Source organism: Bufo gargarizans, chromosome 2 (genome assembly GCF_014858855.1).
Source record: "Bufo gargarizans isolate SCDJY-AF-19 chromosome 2, ASM1485885v1, whole genome shotgun sequence".
In the NCBI taxonomy this organism is placed as follows: Eukaryota; Metazoa; Chordata; class Amphibia; order Anura; family Bufonidae; genus Bufo; species Bufo gargarizans.
Window position 1 is genome coordinate 383,118,132 of NC_058081.1, and position 19,109 is coordinate 383,137,240.

The 19,109-nt window shown below is 42.7% G+C and overlaps 1 protein-coding gene across 2 annotated transcripts in view; it reads right to left on the reverse strand.

The window, feature by feature from the left end:
• The window catches only part of LOC122928194 (solute carrier family 22 member 4-like), a 355,141-nt gene that overhangs the window by 108,461 nt on the left and 227,571 nt on the right, over positions 1-19,109 (reverse strand). For both annotated transcript variants that reach the window (XM_044280782.1, XM_044280781.1), the window contains exon 7: positions 7,699-7,913. In XM_044280782.1, the coding sequence (XP_044136717.1) occupies positions 7,699-7,913 (215 nt within the window). The remainder of the gene's footprint in view (positions 1-7,698; positions 7,914-19,109) is intronic.

Here is a 19,109-nt window from a genome sequence, read left to right on the forward strand (position 1 = left end):
CGAATTATTGTCACGGACACAGAGGGGCTTTACAATGACACTGGTTGCGCGTTCAATTTGTATTGTCGTGTCTGCGTGAATGGAGGAGAGCATGTAAACGTCACGCTTGTTTCTCCATTTCACCGCGAGCAGTTCTTCATTACACAAGGCAGCCCTCTCCCCCCTTGCAAGACGGGTGGTAACGAGCCGTTTGGGGGAAGCCCGCGCGACTAGGTCGCGTGGTGCCACAGCAGCCAATCTGTTCTAGGAACAGATGCCTGAAGAGGGGCACACTTGTGTAGAAATTGTCCACATAAAGATGGTACCCCTTGCCAAATAAGGGTGACACCAAGTCCCAGACTGTCTTCCCACTGCTCCCCAGGTAGTCAGGGCAACCGACCAGCTCCAGGGTCTGATCTTTACCCTCATAGATCCGAAATTTGTGGGTATAGCCTGTGGCCCTTTCACAGAGCTTATACAATTTGACCCCATACCGGGCGTGCTTGTTTGGGATGTATTGTTTGAAGCCAAGGCGCCCGGTAAAATGTATAAGGAACTCGTCTACGCAGATGTTTTGCTCAGGGGTATACAAATCTGCAAATTTGTTGTTGAAGTGGTCTAAGAGGGGCCGAATTTTGTGGAGCCGGTCAAAAGCTGGGTGGCCTCTGGGACGGGAGGTGGTGTTCTCGCTAAAGTGCAGGAAACGCAGCATGGCCTCAAATCATGCCCTGGACATGGCAGAAGAGAACATGGGCATGTGATGAATTGGGTTCGTGGACCAATATGACCGCAATTCATGCTTTTTGGTTAGACCCATGTTGAGGAGAAGGCCCAGAAATTTTTTTAATTCGGAAACTTGAACGGGTTTCCACCGGAAAGGCTGGGCATAATAGCTTCCCGGGTTGGCGGCTATAAATTGAGTGGCATACCGATTTGTTTCTGCCACGACTATGTCCAAGAGCTCCGCAGTCAAGAACAGCTCAAAAAATCCCAGTGCCGAACCAATCTGAGCTGTCTCAACCCGAACTCCAGACTGGGCGGTGAAAGGGGGAACTACTTGTGCGGCTGAAGTTGGGGACTGCCAATCAGGGTTTGCCAGCACCTCAGGGACTCTACGGGCCTGCCTGTGCGGTGGCTGCGACGGGGTAACTATTGCACGTGCCACCGTACCAGCTTCAACTGCCTTTCTGGTGCTCTCCACTTCACCATGTTGTACGGCAGTGCTGGTACTAGGTCCAGGATGGGCTGCGCTGCTGGTGTATGCCTCGCCACGTAATCCGCCAGCACCAGCCCCACTCTGCTGCCCTTGAAGCGGATCCTGCGCAACCTGTGGTGTAGCAACACGGGGCCTGTTGGTATCAGGGACCTCAACCTCCTCGTCCGAACTTTGGATCAGACTGCCACTGCTTTCTACAGGTTCATATTCTGACCCGCTGGATTCGTCAGATGAGGGTTCCCATTCCTCATCCGACTGGGTCAGAAGCCTGTAGGCCTCTTCAGAAGAATACTCCTTGTTTGACATTTGGACTACTAAATTAAGGGGGTATTCCCTGAGACTACCAAAGAAAAAAAGCAAGCCTGTCTTACAAATGGGAGGCTAGCGAAGTACCAGAGGCCGCTGCGATTGATAAAAAATATCAAAACTGATTTTTTTTATCGCCGCAGCGCTTGTAAAGTGATTGTGCAGTGATCAAAAAAATAATATTTTTTGTCACTGCGGCGGGGCGGGTGTGGGTGAACGCACGTGTGGGCGACCGATCAGCCCTGATCGGGCAAACACTGCGTTTTGGGCAGAGGGCGAACTAGGGTGACACTAATATTATTATAGATCTGACTGTGATCAGTTTTGATCACTTACAGATACTATAAAAGTACAAATGCCGATTAGCGATGCGCTAATCAGCGAATCAGTGACTTCGGTGCGGTGGGCTGGGTGCTAAACGATCGCTAACTACCTAACCAAGGGGCCTAAACTATCCTAAAACCTATCAGTCAATACCAGTGAAAAAAAAATATGTGACAGTATACACTGATCACTTTTTTCCCTTTCACTAGGTGATTGACAGGGGCGATCAAGGGGTTAATTGGGGTGATGGGGGGTGATCTGGGGGCTAAGTGTGCTGTTTGGTGTACTCACTGTGATGTCTGCTCCTCTGCTGGAGCCAACCGACTAAAAGAACCAGCAGAAGAGCAGAGAAGCCATTTAACACCTTATATTTATAAATATAATGCCCGCGTGATGCGCATGCGCGGGCCGGCTGTGAGCGTCATCTTGCGTCTCGCATCTCTGCCTCAGAAAGCCGCCTCCGGACCACGATCCTGCGTTAGGTGGTCCGGAGGCGGTTAAGGAGTTAAAACATTTTTAATAAATAATAATCTGGAAATTATGGCATATATTTGTATTCAGCCCCTCTGAGTCAACACGTTGCAGGACCACCTTTTCCTGCAATTACAACTGCAAATCTTTTGGTGTATGCAACTACTAGAGATGAGCGAATTTCATATTTTGAAATTTGTTCACGCTTCCTTTGATGGTAAAAGCATAATTGCGTTTTAGATTGCATTCCCACGGACCATAGAGCAATTCTATGACGGAATGCATAACGGAATGCCTTTAGGGGCATTCTGTTATTCATTCTGTCATAGTAGAAGTCTATGGCCCGCATAACGGATCCGTCCAGTTTCCGTTATGCAGGAGAGGACTCCCTGCATAACGGATCGCTGTGAGACCTTAGCACATGTTTTGTCAAGTGGCTTTTGTGGGTGCACGTCTCCTGACAGATTCCTTCCACCCAAGGAGTAGATGACTAGCTTATATTAGTAGTTCGGAGACAGCACACCAGAGTCCGCAAGTAGCTTTGTATTCAATCTTTATTTTACCAGTGGTATAATCTCATAACATGTATTGCTTATAGCAACGTTCCGGGCCCAGTTCGGTGCCCTTTGTTAAGTTATAATGTAAACACAGAACAATACAATTAAAAATAAATGAGTATAGACATCAAGTCATATGTGAAAATTCATTCAACAGAAATCAATTCTTATGTATACACAGAACAATACAATAAAAAATACATGAGTATAGACATCAAGTCATATGTGAAAATTCATTCATACATGTCTGTATGAATGAATTTTCACATATGACTTGATGTCTATACTCATGTATTTTTAATTGTATTGTTGCTTCTTGCTGACTCTGGTGTGCCGTCTCCGAACTACTTAAGCTCCCTGCATAACAGAAACGTGACGGATCTATTTTTCAACCCATAGACTACTATTATTATGACGGAATGAAAAACAGAATGCCTCTAAAGGACAGATGACATGTGGTGACTGACAGCATAATTAATCTTATTATGATGCTGATAGTGCGGGTCACAGCGAAATGCGTCCGTCACATTGAGCGAGTGCACTTGTGTGAAACTGACCATTCTCTCACCCCATTCCCTCACCCATAATTGAGAACACCTAAGGCCACTGACCCCTGACAACACACCAATCCGTATGAACAGTGCTCATTTGTAGTGGATTCTCATCAGCATAATGATTTAGGCTCCATTCACACGTCCGCAAAATGGGTCCGCATCCTTTCCGCAATTTTGCGGAAAGGGTGCGGACCCATTCATTCTCTATGGGGACGGAATGTGCTGTCCGCATCCACATTTGCGGATCCGCACTTCCGCATCCGTGCTTCCGTTTCCGCAAAAAAAATAGAACATGTCCTGTTCTTGTCCGCAATTGCGGACAAGAACAGGCATATTCTATTATGTTGGCAATGTGCGGTCCGCAAAACACATTGCCGCTTTCCGTGTTTTGCGGATCCGTGTCTCCGTGTATCCGCAAAACACATTGCGGACGTGTGAATACAGCCTTATAATGTAAATTCTTTCCTGGCCTTAAGGCCTAGTTCACACGACCGTATGGCTTTTATTGTTTTTTGTGGTCCGTTCCGTTAAGTTCCGTTGTGTTTCCGTTTCCTTTCCGTTTTTCCGTATGGCATATACAGTATACAGTAATTACATAGAAAAAATTGGGCTGGGCATAACATTTTCAATAGATGATTCAGAAAAAACGGAACGGAAACGGAAGACATACGGATGCATTTCCGTATGTGTTCCGTTTTTTTTGCGGACCCATTGACTTGAATGGAGCCACGACCCGTGATTTACGGCCAAATATAGGACAAGCTCTATCTTTCAACGGAACGGAAAAACGGAAATACGGAAACGGAATGCATACGGAACACATTCCGTTTTTTTTGCGGAACCATTGAAATGAATGGTTCCGTATACGGACCGTATACGGAACACAAAAAAACGGCCCGTACACCCGCAAAAAAAACGTTCGTGTGAACTAGGCCTAAGTCTACCAAGCTGTAGTCACACCATTATGTGACTACAGTTCTGCAGACTTATGGCCATGAAGGAATTCGGAACATCAAGTCTGTAGAACTGTAGTCACATAAATTATTATGATGCTTCTAATCCACTCCAGATGAGCACTGTCCATAATGGGACATGCTCCCACAAAACAGGTTTCCCGCAGTGAACACTCATCCGAAACTAACCTAAGCAGGTATAGGTATAGTAGCACAGCTGAGTTTGTAATTTTACTCCCTGAAATACATTTGTACTGTACATTTTCATAGCTCTCATTTTAAAGTAAATGAGTTCCTATGTAATATCACAATAAGTTGTAGCAAGCTACACCACCAGTATGTCTGTGCAGTGTCCCACTGTCAGCGCTGTCTCCTGCAAGATGGTTCTATCTGCATTGTGTAAGCTGCAAAATGAATTTGTCTGGGAGAATAAAGCCTCATTCACATGTCAGTGTTTTGGTCATTGATTTGGAGCCAAAATCAGGATTGGAGCCTCCACAGACATAAGGTATAAGGGAAAGATTGGCACCTGTTCTGTGTTTAAACCCACAATTGGTTTTGGCTTACAGTCAATCACTGATGTAAATCACTGACGTGTGAATGAGTCATAAGTCTTAGGCCTCATGCACACAACCATTTTTCACTTCAATGGGACCGCAAAAGATGCGAACAGCACTCCGTGTGCTGTCCGCATCCGGTGCTCCGTTCCGAGGCCCCGCTAAAAAAATATAGCATGTCCTATTCTTGTCCGTTTTGCGGACAAGAATAGGAAGGTCTACAATGGGCCGTCCGTTCCATTCTGCAAATTGTGGAAGGACCGCAAAAAACTGCACGGTCGTGTGCATGTAGTTTTACGGTGCCTGGACATACTGGAGAAGCAAATTGCCCATCTTCATAAGGAATACATCCACATCCACAGGAAATTTGTGGAAACATAGATTATGACTACAGCAACCTGTCCAAAGTTGCAGAACTTGTATGACATTGATATCTGCCCGGTGGTTGAATTGCATTGCATAGAAGACAAGAAAAGTGTTGTACCACCCCATTCCTGGATGCTTAAGCAAAAGACAGCCCCAGATGTGCAGTGTGAGTAAGATTGCTGCAAAGAGACAACTGTGCCTGTTAACTCTGACTGCAGTCATGTACCCTGTAAGATCTGTGGATTTTGCACATTGTGTATGAACTGCCATGCTGAGAACTGTTACTGATGTGTTAAACTTGAAATCTTCAGTACATAACTCAGATGGATGCCCCTGTTAGTACAGAACTGTTCTACAGCAAAACTGCCTCAACTGCTGCAGGAGACCCTGCCTTGCACCTCATCACCATCAGGGGAACCCTGAACCAAATCCAAGGCCAGGGTTTTCCCCAAAAGGAAGAAAGGTGTGCCCTGCTGATCACTGCATGGCCCAGGGGAGAATCAGAGTGAGTACTAACTACAAACATCATACTTGCTTTCACTCCTATCCTCTTCTCCCGAGGCTCGCAGCACCTGACTTCAGAACTGAACTGGTCTTTATTTCTTGAAAAAAATTATTCTAAAATTCTAAACCTTCTAACTTCCTAAAAAATAAAATTACATTACAAAAATGATGCCAACATAAAGTAGACATATGGTAAATATTAAAGGGAGTCTTTCACGCCGATTGACGCTATTAACCTATTAACACACTTATGTACACGGCATCCCCCCTATTAAAACTGTTCTTACCGTTAGTTCCCTGCTAGTATCGTTCGTCCAAAAAACACTTTTATTCCGTATGCAAATGAGGCTGTGAAGGTGCCCAGGGGCGGCCTTACAACGGCCGGTGCCCAGGCCCCTGGGTCATTTTCATATCAAATCACTCCCCCTCCTCCGTGTCTGCCCGCCCATCCGCCGCGTCTGCCCGCCCTTGGTCTCTTCTCTATCTTTCCTCCTACTGTCCGTAATCCCGCGCATGCGCCGATGACCTCGATATCGGCGCGTGCGCATTGAGTGATCACAGTCTGGCCGGGGCATCACAGTTTACCGTGCGCATGCGCCGGCCCCGGCAAGAACGTAAGTTAGGCCCGGGCCGGCGCATGCGCACAGTAAACTGATGCCCCGGCCAGACTGTGATCATTAAATGCGCACGCGCCGATAGCGCGGTCATCGGCGCATGCGCGGGATTACGGACATTAGGAGGAAAGATAGAGAAGAGACCAAGGGCGGGCAGACGCGGCGGATGGGCGGGCAGACACGGAGGAGGGGGAGTGATTTGATATGAAAATGACCCAGGGGCCTGGGCACCGGCCGTTGTAAGGCCGCCCCTGGGCACCTTCACAGCCTAATTTGCATACGGAATAAAAGTGTTTTTTGGACGAACGATACTAGCAGGGAACTAACGGTAAGAACAGTTTTAATAGGGGGGATGCCGTGTACATAAGTGTGTTAATAGGTTAATAGCGTCAATCGGCGTGAAAGACTCCCTTTAATAAGTATTTTAGTATTTTATGAGGTATCACTATTTGTCTCACTGTTAGAAAACAGTCATGTTTTTTCAAATTTTCGGTAACTTAGATTTTTTTTATAAATAAAAAGCTAAAACATATTGTCACGATCTCTGACTTAGATAAGTTAAAGCGTTCCAAAGCTATTACCACATAAAGTGACATATGTCAGATTTGCAAAATTAGGCCTGGTCAGGAAGGGGGAAAATTGCACGATCTGGAAGTAGTTAACAGAAATACTATTTGATGTGTGAACAAAACTGGACACAAATAGATTAATTTATGAAGACCAATGTTTCATATGCCGTTATTAATCACAATCTCGCTGGCATCAGATGTGTCAAAATTAAGAGGTGCACTCCTTTTAAAAAAGGAGGTGCAACCTGGGCCTCTGTGCTCCAGAACTGAAATCTGTGCCAGCAAGAAGCTGGCATAGATTCCAAGTATTATCATATAGCCGATTTTCTGGCATAAATTATGATGTGTCAAACTGCCTAGGCCTGGCCCTATGCCGCCCACTCTCCACCCAACTTTTTTAAAACTGAAGAATGTGGTGCTAAACCACAAAAAAAAGTTACAAATCTTTATGTAAGTGGAGTTTGCACCAACATTTATGACTATTAGACACCCCAAAACTGGCATAGGTGGTTTAATAAACTCCCTACAACATATTTTCCATGGAAATCAACGGGGGCATCCAACTGCTTTGAAAGCCAGCCACAATATCATCTCTCATATCACTGTTTACAAGCCAGCAGCCAAACAGTATATCCAGAAGCTCCTACTTGAAGTCATAGATATACAGGTGGAAGCAGGAAAGCCTAAAGGTAGCTTTTTAAGTTATCACTCAAGTATAAAATACTTACTTTGTGGTACAAGTTGTATAAGAAGCAGCACAACACCGCCAAGAAGCATTGTCCCACACATTGAAAAGCGCCTGGGTACATGTCGAAGTAGCAGCCATGCTATAATATATGATGGAACTTCAATGGCAGCCAGCAGGAAGCAATTCAGAAATGGATCCCCATGCAAATTTGGGGTATTCAGGGAAACGCCAAAGTATCCAATAGATACAGTCAACCTAGAATGGATAGATAGTATTTAGCAATTAAATTTCAAGACGTGTACATATAAAATACCACTAAGGGTACTTTCACACTTGCGTTAAAGTTTTCCAGTATTGAGTTTTATCCTAATGCATTCTGAAAGGAAAGCAATCTGTTCAGGATGTCTTCAGTTCAGACACTGTACGGTTTTAGGACGGAGAAAATACTGCAGCATGCTGCGGTATTTTTTCTGTCCAAAATTCTGAAACACTTGCCGGCATTATTTTCCATTGAAATCAAGTAATGCTGGACTGTTAAAAATGTGAAAAGGATAAATACCGGATCCGTTTTTCCAGATGACATCAGAGAGACGAATCTGGTAATTGCAATGCATTTGTGAGACGGATTCGCATCCGGATCCGTCTACAAATAATGTCTGTTTGCATACAGATTGCCGGAATCCAACAACGCAAGTGTGAAAGTACCCTTACGGTATTTGGACAGAGAAAAATACGCAGCATGCTGCATTTTTCTCTCTGGCCAAAAATCCTGAACACTTGCCGGCATTTTTTGCCATTGGAATGTATTAGTGCCATTAAAATTGCCACATTGATGGATCCGGTCTGCACATGCACAGACCTTTAAAAATGTTAAAAAAATAATTACCAGATCAGTTTTTCTGGATGACACCGGAGAGACGGATCCGGTATTGCAAGGCATTTGTGGTTTCCGTTTGCATACAGATTCAGGTGACGGAACTGCCTGCCGGAATCCAGCAACGCAAGTGTGAAAGTAGCCTAACATGAACAAACAAGACGGTACAATAAAGAAGAGCTGACTGGAACAGATGGAGAGAAGGCACTGGGGCTCATAAATACAACCACATGCATGTCATGGTACATGTTGATACATTAATGGTTAGCAAAGGCATCTAATATAGTATATTCAAGTTCACGTTTAAACTGTGTGCAGAATTATTAGGTATTTTTGATAATTAATTTTATTATTGAAGAAGTCCACTGCTGTCTGTCAATCCAAAATGTTAGTAAACCGCAAACCTGAATATTTAGGAAAGTAAAAGTGAGGTTTTGTCTTTCTTAGGAGAATGTCTGTATGTATATTTATTGGGCAACTATTAGTGTATAGAATTATTATGTAACTAAATGAAAAAGGGAAATTTTCTCATCTCACTTGTTTTGTTTCATGCTAACCCTTTGAGCCCTGGAGGTTTTTTATTTTTGTTTTTCACTCCTTGCCTTACTGAAACCATGACTTTTTTTTATTTTTCTGTTCACACAGTTTTTTGCAGGACTACTGTCACTTTCTAATTCCACCATTTAATATGGCATATGATGCAGTGAGAAGCTGGAAAATTCTAAATGGGATGAAATTGGGGGGAAAAAATGCAATTCCGCATCAGTTTTATGGGTTTTGTTTTTAAGGCGTTCTTTATACGGTAAAACTGACCTGTACTTGCGTTTTAATACTCAAATAAAACCTAAAATAATAAAAAAAAATAGTCACCATATTCTGACTCCTCTAACTCTTTTGTAGTTATGTGTATAGAGCTGTGTCAGGGCTCATTTTTCGCAAGGCGATCTATATTTTTCATTGAAACCATTTTGGGGTGTACATGGGTTTTTGATAACTTTTTATTAAATTTTTTTGTGGGAGGTGAAGTGACCAAAAAAGGCAAATCGGCTATAATATTTTTATCTTACCTGCATAGGTATTTTTGCACACGGTGGTGCCCATGATGTGTAACAGGGAACTATAACAAGCAATCATCTGATTACTTCTCTCATACACTCCAATGCATTAGCATTGGAATCTGAGAAATACTGAGCCACATGCAGAGGCTCCATGAGAATTGTGTGGCAGTCTCCTGTCATTAAGGAATATAGAGGCTACCACACACGCACAGTCCGGCTCCCCCGATCGTCGCTGAGGGGAGTCAGAACACACCTGGAAAACCTTTTTAAGTATGCAGCCTAGTTTGGCCCAAGCTTTGATCTGTGATGGTCTGAATGCTGAGACCCCCCTGGTCGCTAGAACAAGAAGAGAGAAACGCTTAAGTGCAGGGGCGTTGCTAGGGTCTCAAAAGATCCGGGGCACAAGCCCCAATAAATATGCCCCCCCCCCCCCGCACTATGCTGTACTTGCTATACAGCGGCACTTACCTGTTACATCCAGGGCCTCCAGGTGACGTCTCCTCTCTGTCATCATCTTCTCGGTCTGGACAACTTCTCTCAGCCGCCTCGTCTCTGCAGAGTGTGACACACAGACATCTTAGCTTCCTCACTTTCTATCATTATCCCCCAACTGGAGTCCCCACAGTGTTATCCTGCTGCTTTCTATGCCAAAACCTCAACCCCCCCCCCCCCATACCCCCAAATACTATCCTAAAGAAACATTACTGCCCCCCATAGTAATAGTGCTCCTCATAGTCCCACCAATAGTAATTCCCTTCTAGAATGCCCTTATTAGTAACACTGCCCCAACCGTGATAATGCTCCTCAACAATGCCCTCCCATATTAATAATACCCTCACAGAGTCCCTAGTAGAAATAAGGCCCCCTATTGTTCCCCCAGTGGCAATAAAGCTCCCTACAGACCCCACAGTAGTAATAAGGCCCCCATAGTGCGCTCAGTAGAAATAAGGCAGATCTACAAGACCCTCCTATAGAGCCCCCAGTAGTAATAAGAACGCCTATAATGTCCCCTGGATTTGCAGTGCCCCCTGCAGTTATAATCCTCCCTCCACCATACAGTCCCATGTAAATAACATCACCTCCTCCCTAGCCGCCTCCAACGCACAATCCCATGTAAACATCACCCCCTAAGGCTACTTTCACACTTGCGTTCATGTACTTGTACAGGACGGATCCGCACCGATATAATACAAACGAATGCATCCGTTCAGGACCAATTTGTTTGTATTCGATTTTAATTTCTAAGTCCCAATACGGATCCGTCCTGACTTACATTGAAAGTCAATGGGGGGCGGATCCGTTTACAATTGCACCATTTTGTGTCAATGCAAAGGGATCCGTCCCCATTGACTTACATTGTCAGGACGGATGCGTTTGGCTCCGCAAGGCCATGCGGACACAAAAAACGCTGCTTGCAGCATTTTGAGGTCCGCCTCCAAAATGGAACGGGGGACCGCACGGAGCCGAACGAATGCATTCTGAATGGATCCGCATCCATTCAGAATGCATTGGGGTTAAACTGATGCATTTGGGGCTGCTTGTGAGAGACCTGAAACGGATCTCACAAGCGGATCACCAAACGCAAGTGTGAACGGACCCTAAACATTAAGTCCCATGTACATAAACATCATTCCCCCCCACCATCCACTTTCAACATACAGTCCCATGTAAATAACATCCCTCCCTCCCCCAGCCACCTCAAGCACACAGTTCCATGTCAATAACATCCCTCCCTTCAGCCCTAAAATACATCCCAGTTAAATAACTACAACTCCCAGCATTTCTCTGCCTCTCCCTTCACTTACCTCGCCTGTACAGACATCACTATTAGGCTCCTTCTCCTCTTGACTCCGGTCCAATCCTGAACTGGCAGAAAGCAAAAGGAAAGAGCTTAGAGTACCATTGGTTAGAAAAATATACGCTTTTATTAAATTCATGATAAAAATACACATAGTGAATGCCAAGAATAAGGTAAGGGAGCAGGGGAAAAGAAAACGAGCGCCATCCTGGATGGACACACTGGTCACAGCATATTATAGTCTATCAATAGGGTTACTGCGAATATGGGAAAAACAAATACTGATATATGGTACAATGACCAACCCATAGAGGCAGACCAAATGAGTAAATAATGGTAGAGGGTGAGTGGAGATCAAAGAAATGGTCAAACCGCCATGGCTATAGTGCATGATGTATGGTACAAAGGACATAGGTCATGCTAAATGTAGATAGTGTACCAGTAAATCAGCAATAATGGACCAGGCAAAATAGCCCCGGGGGTAGCGCCATCCTGGTTTTTCTGTTCACATCTGGTCCCATTTTGGTGAGTGTTTGATCACAGGTGTCTAGCCATGGCTATGTGCTGCCAATGTTGAGCTATTTTGCCTGGTCCATTATTGCTGATTTACTGGTACACTATCTACATTTAGCATGACCTATGTTCTTTGTACCATACATCATGCACTATAGCCATGGCGGTTTGACCATTTCTTTGATCTCCACTCACCCTCTACCATTATTTACTCATTTGGTCTGCCTCTATGGGTTGGTCATTGTACCATATATCAGTATTTGTTTTTCCCATATTCGCAGTAACCCTATTGATAGACTATAATATGCTGTGACCAGTGTGTCCATCCAGGATGGCGCTCGTTTTCTTTTCCCCTGCTCCCTTACCTTATTCTTGGCATTCACTATGTGTATTTTTATCATGAATTTAATAAAAGCGTATATTTTTCTAACCAATGGTACTCTAAGCTCTTTCCTTTTGCTTTCTGCCGTTATGCTCGGAGCTTGTACCGAGTCATTCTTTTTTAGGTGTCCCCCTTTATCTGTTTATTTTACGGGCATTGTCCCTGTTATATATGTTGGGGGACTTCTGGGGTCTTTTTCTTCTCTTTCCAATCCTGAACTGGGAAGAGGCGAAAGACCTTTGGTGACATCACAGGCCATGTGATCAGCAAAACAGGCTGTGATAGGATGACCTGGATGGTGACATCATCCAGGTCATCCTATCACAGCCTGTTTTGCTGATCACATGACCTGTGATGTCACCAAAGGTCCTTCGCCTGTTCCCAGTATAAGATTCAATTGTATTTGCCGTTCTGTGTACGGCAATACAGTTGCATCTAGCAGGCAGGCAGGACATTCGGGGCATGGGACAAAACATCCGGGGCCCAGGCCCCGAATGTTTTAACCTAGCGACGCCCCTGCTTAAGTGGCTTGCTCTCTCTCCTTGCTGCAGGAGATGGAACTGAGATGGGACCATAGTGTTTCTATTGTTTTGTAACAGTCAGTGACACTTAACCACTTGCCATCTGGGCCATTTGCCCCCTTCCTGACCAGGCCTAATTTTGCAAAACTGACATATCTCACTTTATGTGGTAATAACTTTGGAACGCCTTTACTTTCATTCAGAGATTGTTTTCTCGTGACACATTGTACTTCATGATAAATTTGAGTCAATATATTTCACCTTTATTTATGAAAAAATCCCAAATTTACCAAAAATTTCGAAAAATTCGCAATTTTCTAAATTTCAACTTCTCTGCTTTTAAAACAGAAAGTGATACCTCATAAAATATTTATTACTTAACATACCCCATATGTCTACTTTATGTTGGCATCATTTTGGAAATGCCATTTTATTTTTTTAGGACGTTAGAAGGCTTAGAAGTTTAGAAGCAATTCTTCAAATTTTTAAGAAAATTGCCAAAACCCACTTTTTAAGGTCTGAAGTCACTTTGTGGGGCTTACATAGTAGTTACCCCCATAAATGACCCCATTGTAGAAACTACACCCCTCATGTTACTTAAAACCGATTTTACAAACTTTGTTAACCCTTTAGGCGTTCCATAAGAATTAAAGGAAAATGGAGATCAAATTTTTTAATTTCACTTTTTTGGCAGATTTTCCATTTTAATCCAATTTTTTCTTTAACACATCGATGGTTAACAGCCAAACAAAACTCAATATTTATTACCCAGATTCTGCGGTTTACAGAAACACCCCACATGTGGTCATAAACTGCTGTATGGGCACACGGCAGGGCGCAGAAGAAAAGGAACTCCACATGGTTTTTAAATGCCATGTCCCATTTGAAACCCCCTGATGCACCCTTACAGTAGAAACTCCCAAGAAGTGATCCCATTTTGGAAACTAGGGGATAAGGTGCCAGTTTAATTGCTACTATTTTTGGGTACATATGATTTTTTGATCATTCATTATAACACTTTATGGGGCAAGGTGACCAAAAAATGGGTTGTTTTAGCACAGTTTCTATTTATTTATTTTTACAGCATTCACCTGAGGGGTTCAGTCAAGTGACATTTTTATAGAGCAGATTGTTACGGACGTGGCGATACCTAATATGTATACTTTTTCTTATTTATTAAAGTTTTACACAATAATAGCATTTTTGAAACAAAAAAATTATGTTTTAATCTGTCCATGTTCCGAGAGCAATTTTTTTTATTTTTTGAGAGATTTTCTTATCTAGGGGCTCATTTTTTGCGGGATGAGGTGACGGTTTTATTGGTACCATTTAGTGGGACATACGCTTTTTTGATCACTTGGTGTTGCACTTTTTGTGATGTAAAGTGACAAAAATTGCTTGTTTTGACACAGTTTTTTTTTTGTTACGGTGTTCACCCGAGGGGTTATGTCATGTGATATTTTTATAGAGCTGGTTTTTACGGATGCGGCAATACCAAATATGTCTATTTTATTTTATTTGTTTCACTTTAACACAATAATAGCATTTTTAAAACCATAAAAATTATATTTTAGTGTCTCCATGTTCTAAGAGCTATAGTTTTTTTATTTTTTGAGATTTTCTTATGTAGGGGCTCTTTTTTTGCGGGATGAGGTGACGGTTTTATTGGTACCATTTAGTGGTACATACGCATTTTTGATCACTTGGTGTTGCACTTTTTGTGATGTAAGGTGACAAAAATTGCTTGTTTTGACACCGTTTTTTAAATTTATTTTTTACGGTGTTCACCCGAGGGTTTAGGTCATGTGATATTTTTATAGAGCTGGTTTTTACGGACGCGGCAATACCAAATATGTCTATTTTATTTTATTTTTTCAATTTTTAACATTTTTTTTTTCCTGACTTGGGGAATTTTTTTTTTACATGTGAAACCTTTTTTTTATTTTATTTTTTCAACACTTTATTTTTTTATTTTACACTTTTCGTCCCCCATAAGGTCATACAAGACCTCTGGGGGACATTTACTTCACTTTTTCTATTTTTTTTCACTGTTGATTTCTCCTGTAACTGGGGCTGACTTAGTAGCCCCAGTTACAGGAGAAATGCACCCCCCAGAGAGGCTGTACAGCGCAATACAGCGCTGTACAGCCTCAGTGCAGAGCTGATCGAGGTCTGTGAGAGACCTCACACAGCTCCTGCACGCTCCGGTCAGAACATAGCGCTTCCTGCTCTGCATACACAGCGCTCGGTGATTAGCGTGCAGCTGCTTTTTCTGAACGGACGTTCAGAAACGTCCGTTCAGAAATAGAGATCCACCCATAGGACGTTTATATCCTATGGGCGGACTGGAGGAGGTTAAAGGTGTGGGGTTTCAAAAGGCATAACTCCCCCCCCCCCCCCCCCCCCCCCCCCCCCGATGACATAGCCTTATAATAAGGGCTTGTTTTATGTGGGACATTTTGTATTTTATGGCCCCATTTTATGGTCCATCAGGTGAATTGCATAATCTTTTACAAAACAACGAAATTCCACCATTGTTTTCAGGGTTTAATTTTTAAGGTGATAACTGCTTGTTGATGACATTATAATTTTATTCTGTGGGTCAAAATGACTATGGAGATACAGATGTAGTAAAGTTAACACACACGCTTTATGAGAAGTGTTATCTAAACTAAATGCTTTTCAATGGCTTTTGTTTCAAGAAATTTGTTAAGAAATTTTAGTTAAGAGTTTGTGTGTTAATCGTTACATCTGTACCAAATGTATGTGTTTTTTAGCAACATGACACCTCAATCGCATCATCCTGTTTTACGATGTTCCAGTTATTGACACTTGTTGCAAACTGAGAGTGACAGAATCCTTGAACTGAGATGCCTATGTACCTAAGCTGAGGGGTCAGCACTGTTCAATGTTGTGTCTGCCATTGGTTAAAAGAACTGGCAGCAAGGAACAATGATAGCAAGAGTTGCACAGAAGTAAATAATGGTGAGTGGTTATCTATTCTCTACTGAAAATTAAATTGGTTGTCACATCCCAAGCATAGGGTAGCAAACAGTGTCTACATAAACCATCAGAAGGCATTGGAGAGACTGGGCTATGAGTTAGATGTCTAGATACAGGTGTTCCACTGACCTCAACCAAACACTCTCAAATGGTATCATTGGTGCAAAGCAAGCCAGCACTGGAGGCTGGATTGATCGTCTAATAGAAGTAAAAGACCCCCCTGCGCTCCTATTGTTTAGATGTGTCAGTCTACCTATAGAGGGAGACTCCGCTGCTGAATGTCTGGCAAGGAGCTATTGTCCTCCTTAAATTGTGGTATATAAATAGTATATCACCCGTGGGTGATGTGGGACATAAGCGCTGGAGGACACAGTAAACCAACTAATCCTTTAAGTGTGTAAGAGAGAGTTAGTATTAATCTGGAAAGAATCTGGAAAGAATGAGAAGAGCTTTGTTTTATTATGTAAAAAACCCGGTGTATGATCAGGTCATAAAAAAACAGATGGTAAAAGGTTAAGTATATGCGGCTGAATGAATTGGACGTCAAAATGTAAAGGCAAGAGATGAAAGCGTTAATAGTGGTGCGGTCTGTACCTTATCTTTTCATCCAAAATGGTCACTTGATTGAAGGTCCGGTGCACAGCTCACTTTTCTGTGTGCTTCTTGTGTGGATCCTATCTCTTTAAATCGCGGCGTCCTCCTTGCTCACCTACCAGTGACAGCGCGGCCCCGGCCGGAAGCACGCGCGGCGCGAGGGAGCTTGTGTGCCTGTTGTCCTGGAAACCGTTTTGGGTGACGTCACAGCTGGGAGTACGAGGGCCTCCGTAGGACAAATTACTACCTACGCGTTTCGGGGCCAATTGGGCTCCTTCGTCAGGGTTAGTTAACTTGTTGTACATCGGAGGTTTAAATAGCTCCTCCGGTTCCCATGGCAACGTACGTACACAACCCTGGAGGTAACGGAGGTGCCAGTATATTGTAATGGAATGAGCGCTGTGGATGCAGTTTTTTGTGAATAATTCATTGATTAGTTATTCGATTATACAGCACATAGGAGTCACTTATACTAGACACTAGGAAATTCTGTGTCTTTAGTTACATGAATGTTCTGGGAGCAACACAGGTACAGTTTTTTATTATTCTTATTTTTAGGGTCTATTCACACGTCCGTTTTTTCTTTCCTGATCTGTTCCGTTTTTTCAGGAACAGATCAGGACCAGATCTGGACCCATTCATTTTCAATGGGTCCTGGAAAAAATCGGACAGCATAATGTGTGCTGTCCGTTTCCGTTGTTCCGTTCCTCATGTCCGTTTAAATATCAAACATGTCCTATTCTTGTCCTGAAAAATCGGATCCTGGTACAATACAAAGTCAATGGATCCGCAAAAAACGGATGACATTCGGATGTCATTCCGTATGTCTTCCGTTTTTTGCGGAATCCGTTCCTGGAAACACATAGCAAATTTTTATTTATTTTTTTTATTATTTTTTTTCCAAAGAAATCCAAACAACTTTATTTGATTATTGAATGTATACATGTTTCCGTTTTTTGCGGATCCGCAAAAAACGGATGACATACGGATGACATACGGAAACATTTTCAGGAACAACGGATCCGCAAAAAACGGACTGAAATTCGGATTATAGAAAAATACTGACGTGTGAATGTAGCCTTATTTGCTACTGAAATGCAAACAGTTCGATTTCTTGGTTCAGTCCATTTGGAGCCAGACTGTTGCACTTAAATATCCATTTGCTCTCAGCTCTGGACATGGTTTTGATGAAATCGCCTCCCCTTTTATATTCTTTCACTCTTTCTATACCCCCAAAAGTGGATCCCAAGAATTTCCCCCGGTGGAATTCCGTGTAGTGGCGTGATAGCAGATGATTATCTGATTTTTTATTTATGTTATTAATGTGTTCCCTCATTCTGACCTTGAGTTCTCTTTTGGTCCGTCCCACATACATTTTGCCGCACGGGCACCTAATGTAATAGATAACACCTTTGGTGTGACATGTGATATAATCTTTTAATATATATTTGCCTTGTGGGGTATCTATTTGAAATGTGGGTTTCACTTGTTGCCTGAGGGTTTTGCAATTAATGCATAATCTACAGGGGTGAAAACCTTTCTTAGCACATACCTTGGTATCCGCAGTATCTTTTTTGAAGGGGCCACCAGGTTGGCCAGGTTTGGGGCTTTTTTAAAAATAAATATTGGGTTAGTCGGGATCTTATCCCCAATGATGTGGTACAATTTCTGCGTGCTCGTATGAACTGACTGTAGGGAATGTTGTTAAGCCATATGGGTAAATGGCAACTGTCAAGAGGGATGAATCCATTGGTATCTGTAGGTTTGTGATATGTTTTTGTATGTATTTTGCCACTCTCAATAAATATGGTCAAGTCGAGAAAGTTAATATGTTCTTTGTTGTAGGATGGGGTGAAATGTAAGTAAAATTCATTTTTATTTAAATTGGTTAAAAAATTAGGGATATTGTATCCCCTTGCCATATAAAAACAATGTCATCTATGAACCTCTTCCAGAGGACCAGACCCGCAACGAGCCTGCCATGGGGGAAGAAGGTGAGCTCCTCCCATCTCCCCATGTAGAGATTTGCGAAACTCGGTGCGAATCTGGTCCCCATCGCGGTCCCCCACGTCTGGAGGTAAAAATCAGGTCCATATCTAAAATAATTATGGTCTAAAATAAACGTAATGCAATCACCTATAAAATCTATCTGATCACCTGACATACTGTTGTCTTTTTTTAAAAAGTATTCTACAGCTTCGCTGCCTTTTTGCTTTTCGATCACCGTATAGAGAGCGGTGACATCCAGAGTGCCTAGAATAAAATCAGACTGCCATTGGGTCCCCTCTAATATTTGTAAAATATGTTTGGTATCTTTCAAATAGGCCAGTAATTTTATTACTTTATCTTGTAATAGGACGTCAACATATTTAGATAAGTTGGAGGTGAGACCTTCTATCCCTGAGATTATGGGTCTACCGGGGGGATTTGTTTTATTTTTATGAATTTTAGGTAAATAGTAGAACATGGGGATCTTGGGAGTTTGATTGTTAATGAAAAGTATTTCCTCTTTAGAGAGTGCACCCATATTTTTGCCTTTTTGGATTAATTGGTTCAATTTAACCATATATTGGACTGTCGTGTTAAATAACATTTTCTTATATGTTTTTTCATCTTCGAGGAGTCTCAGGGATTCTTTATGGTAGTCATCTAGATCCAATACTACTAATCCACCTCCTTTGTCCGCTGGTCTGATTATAATCTGATGG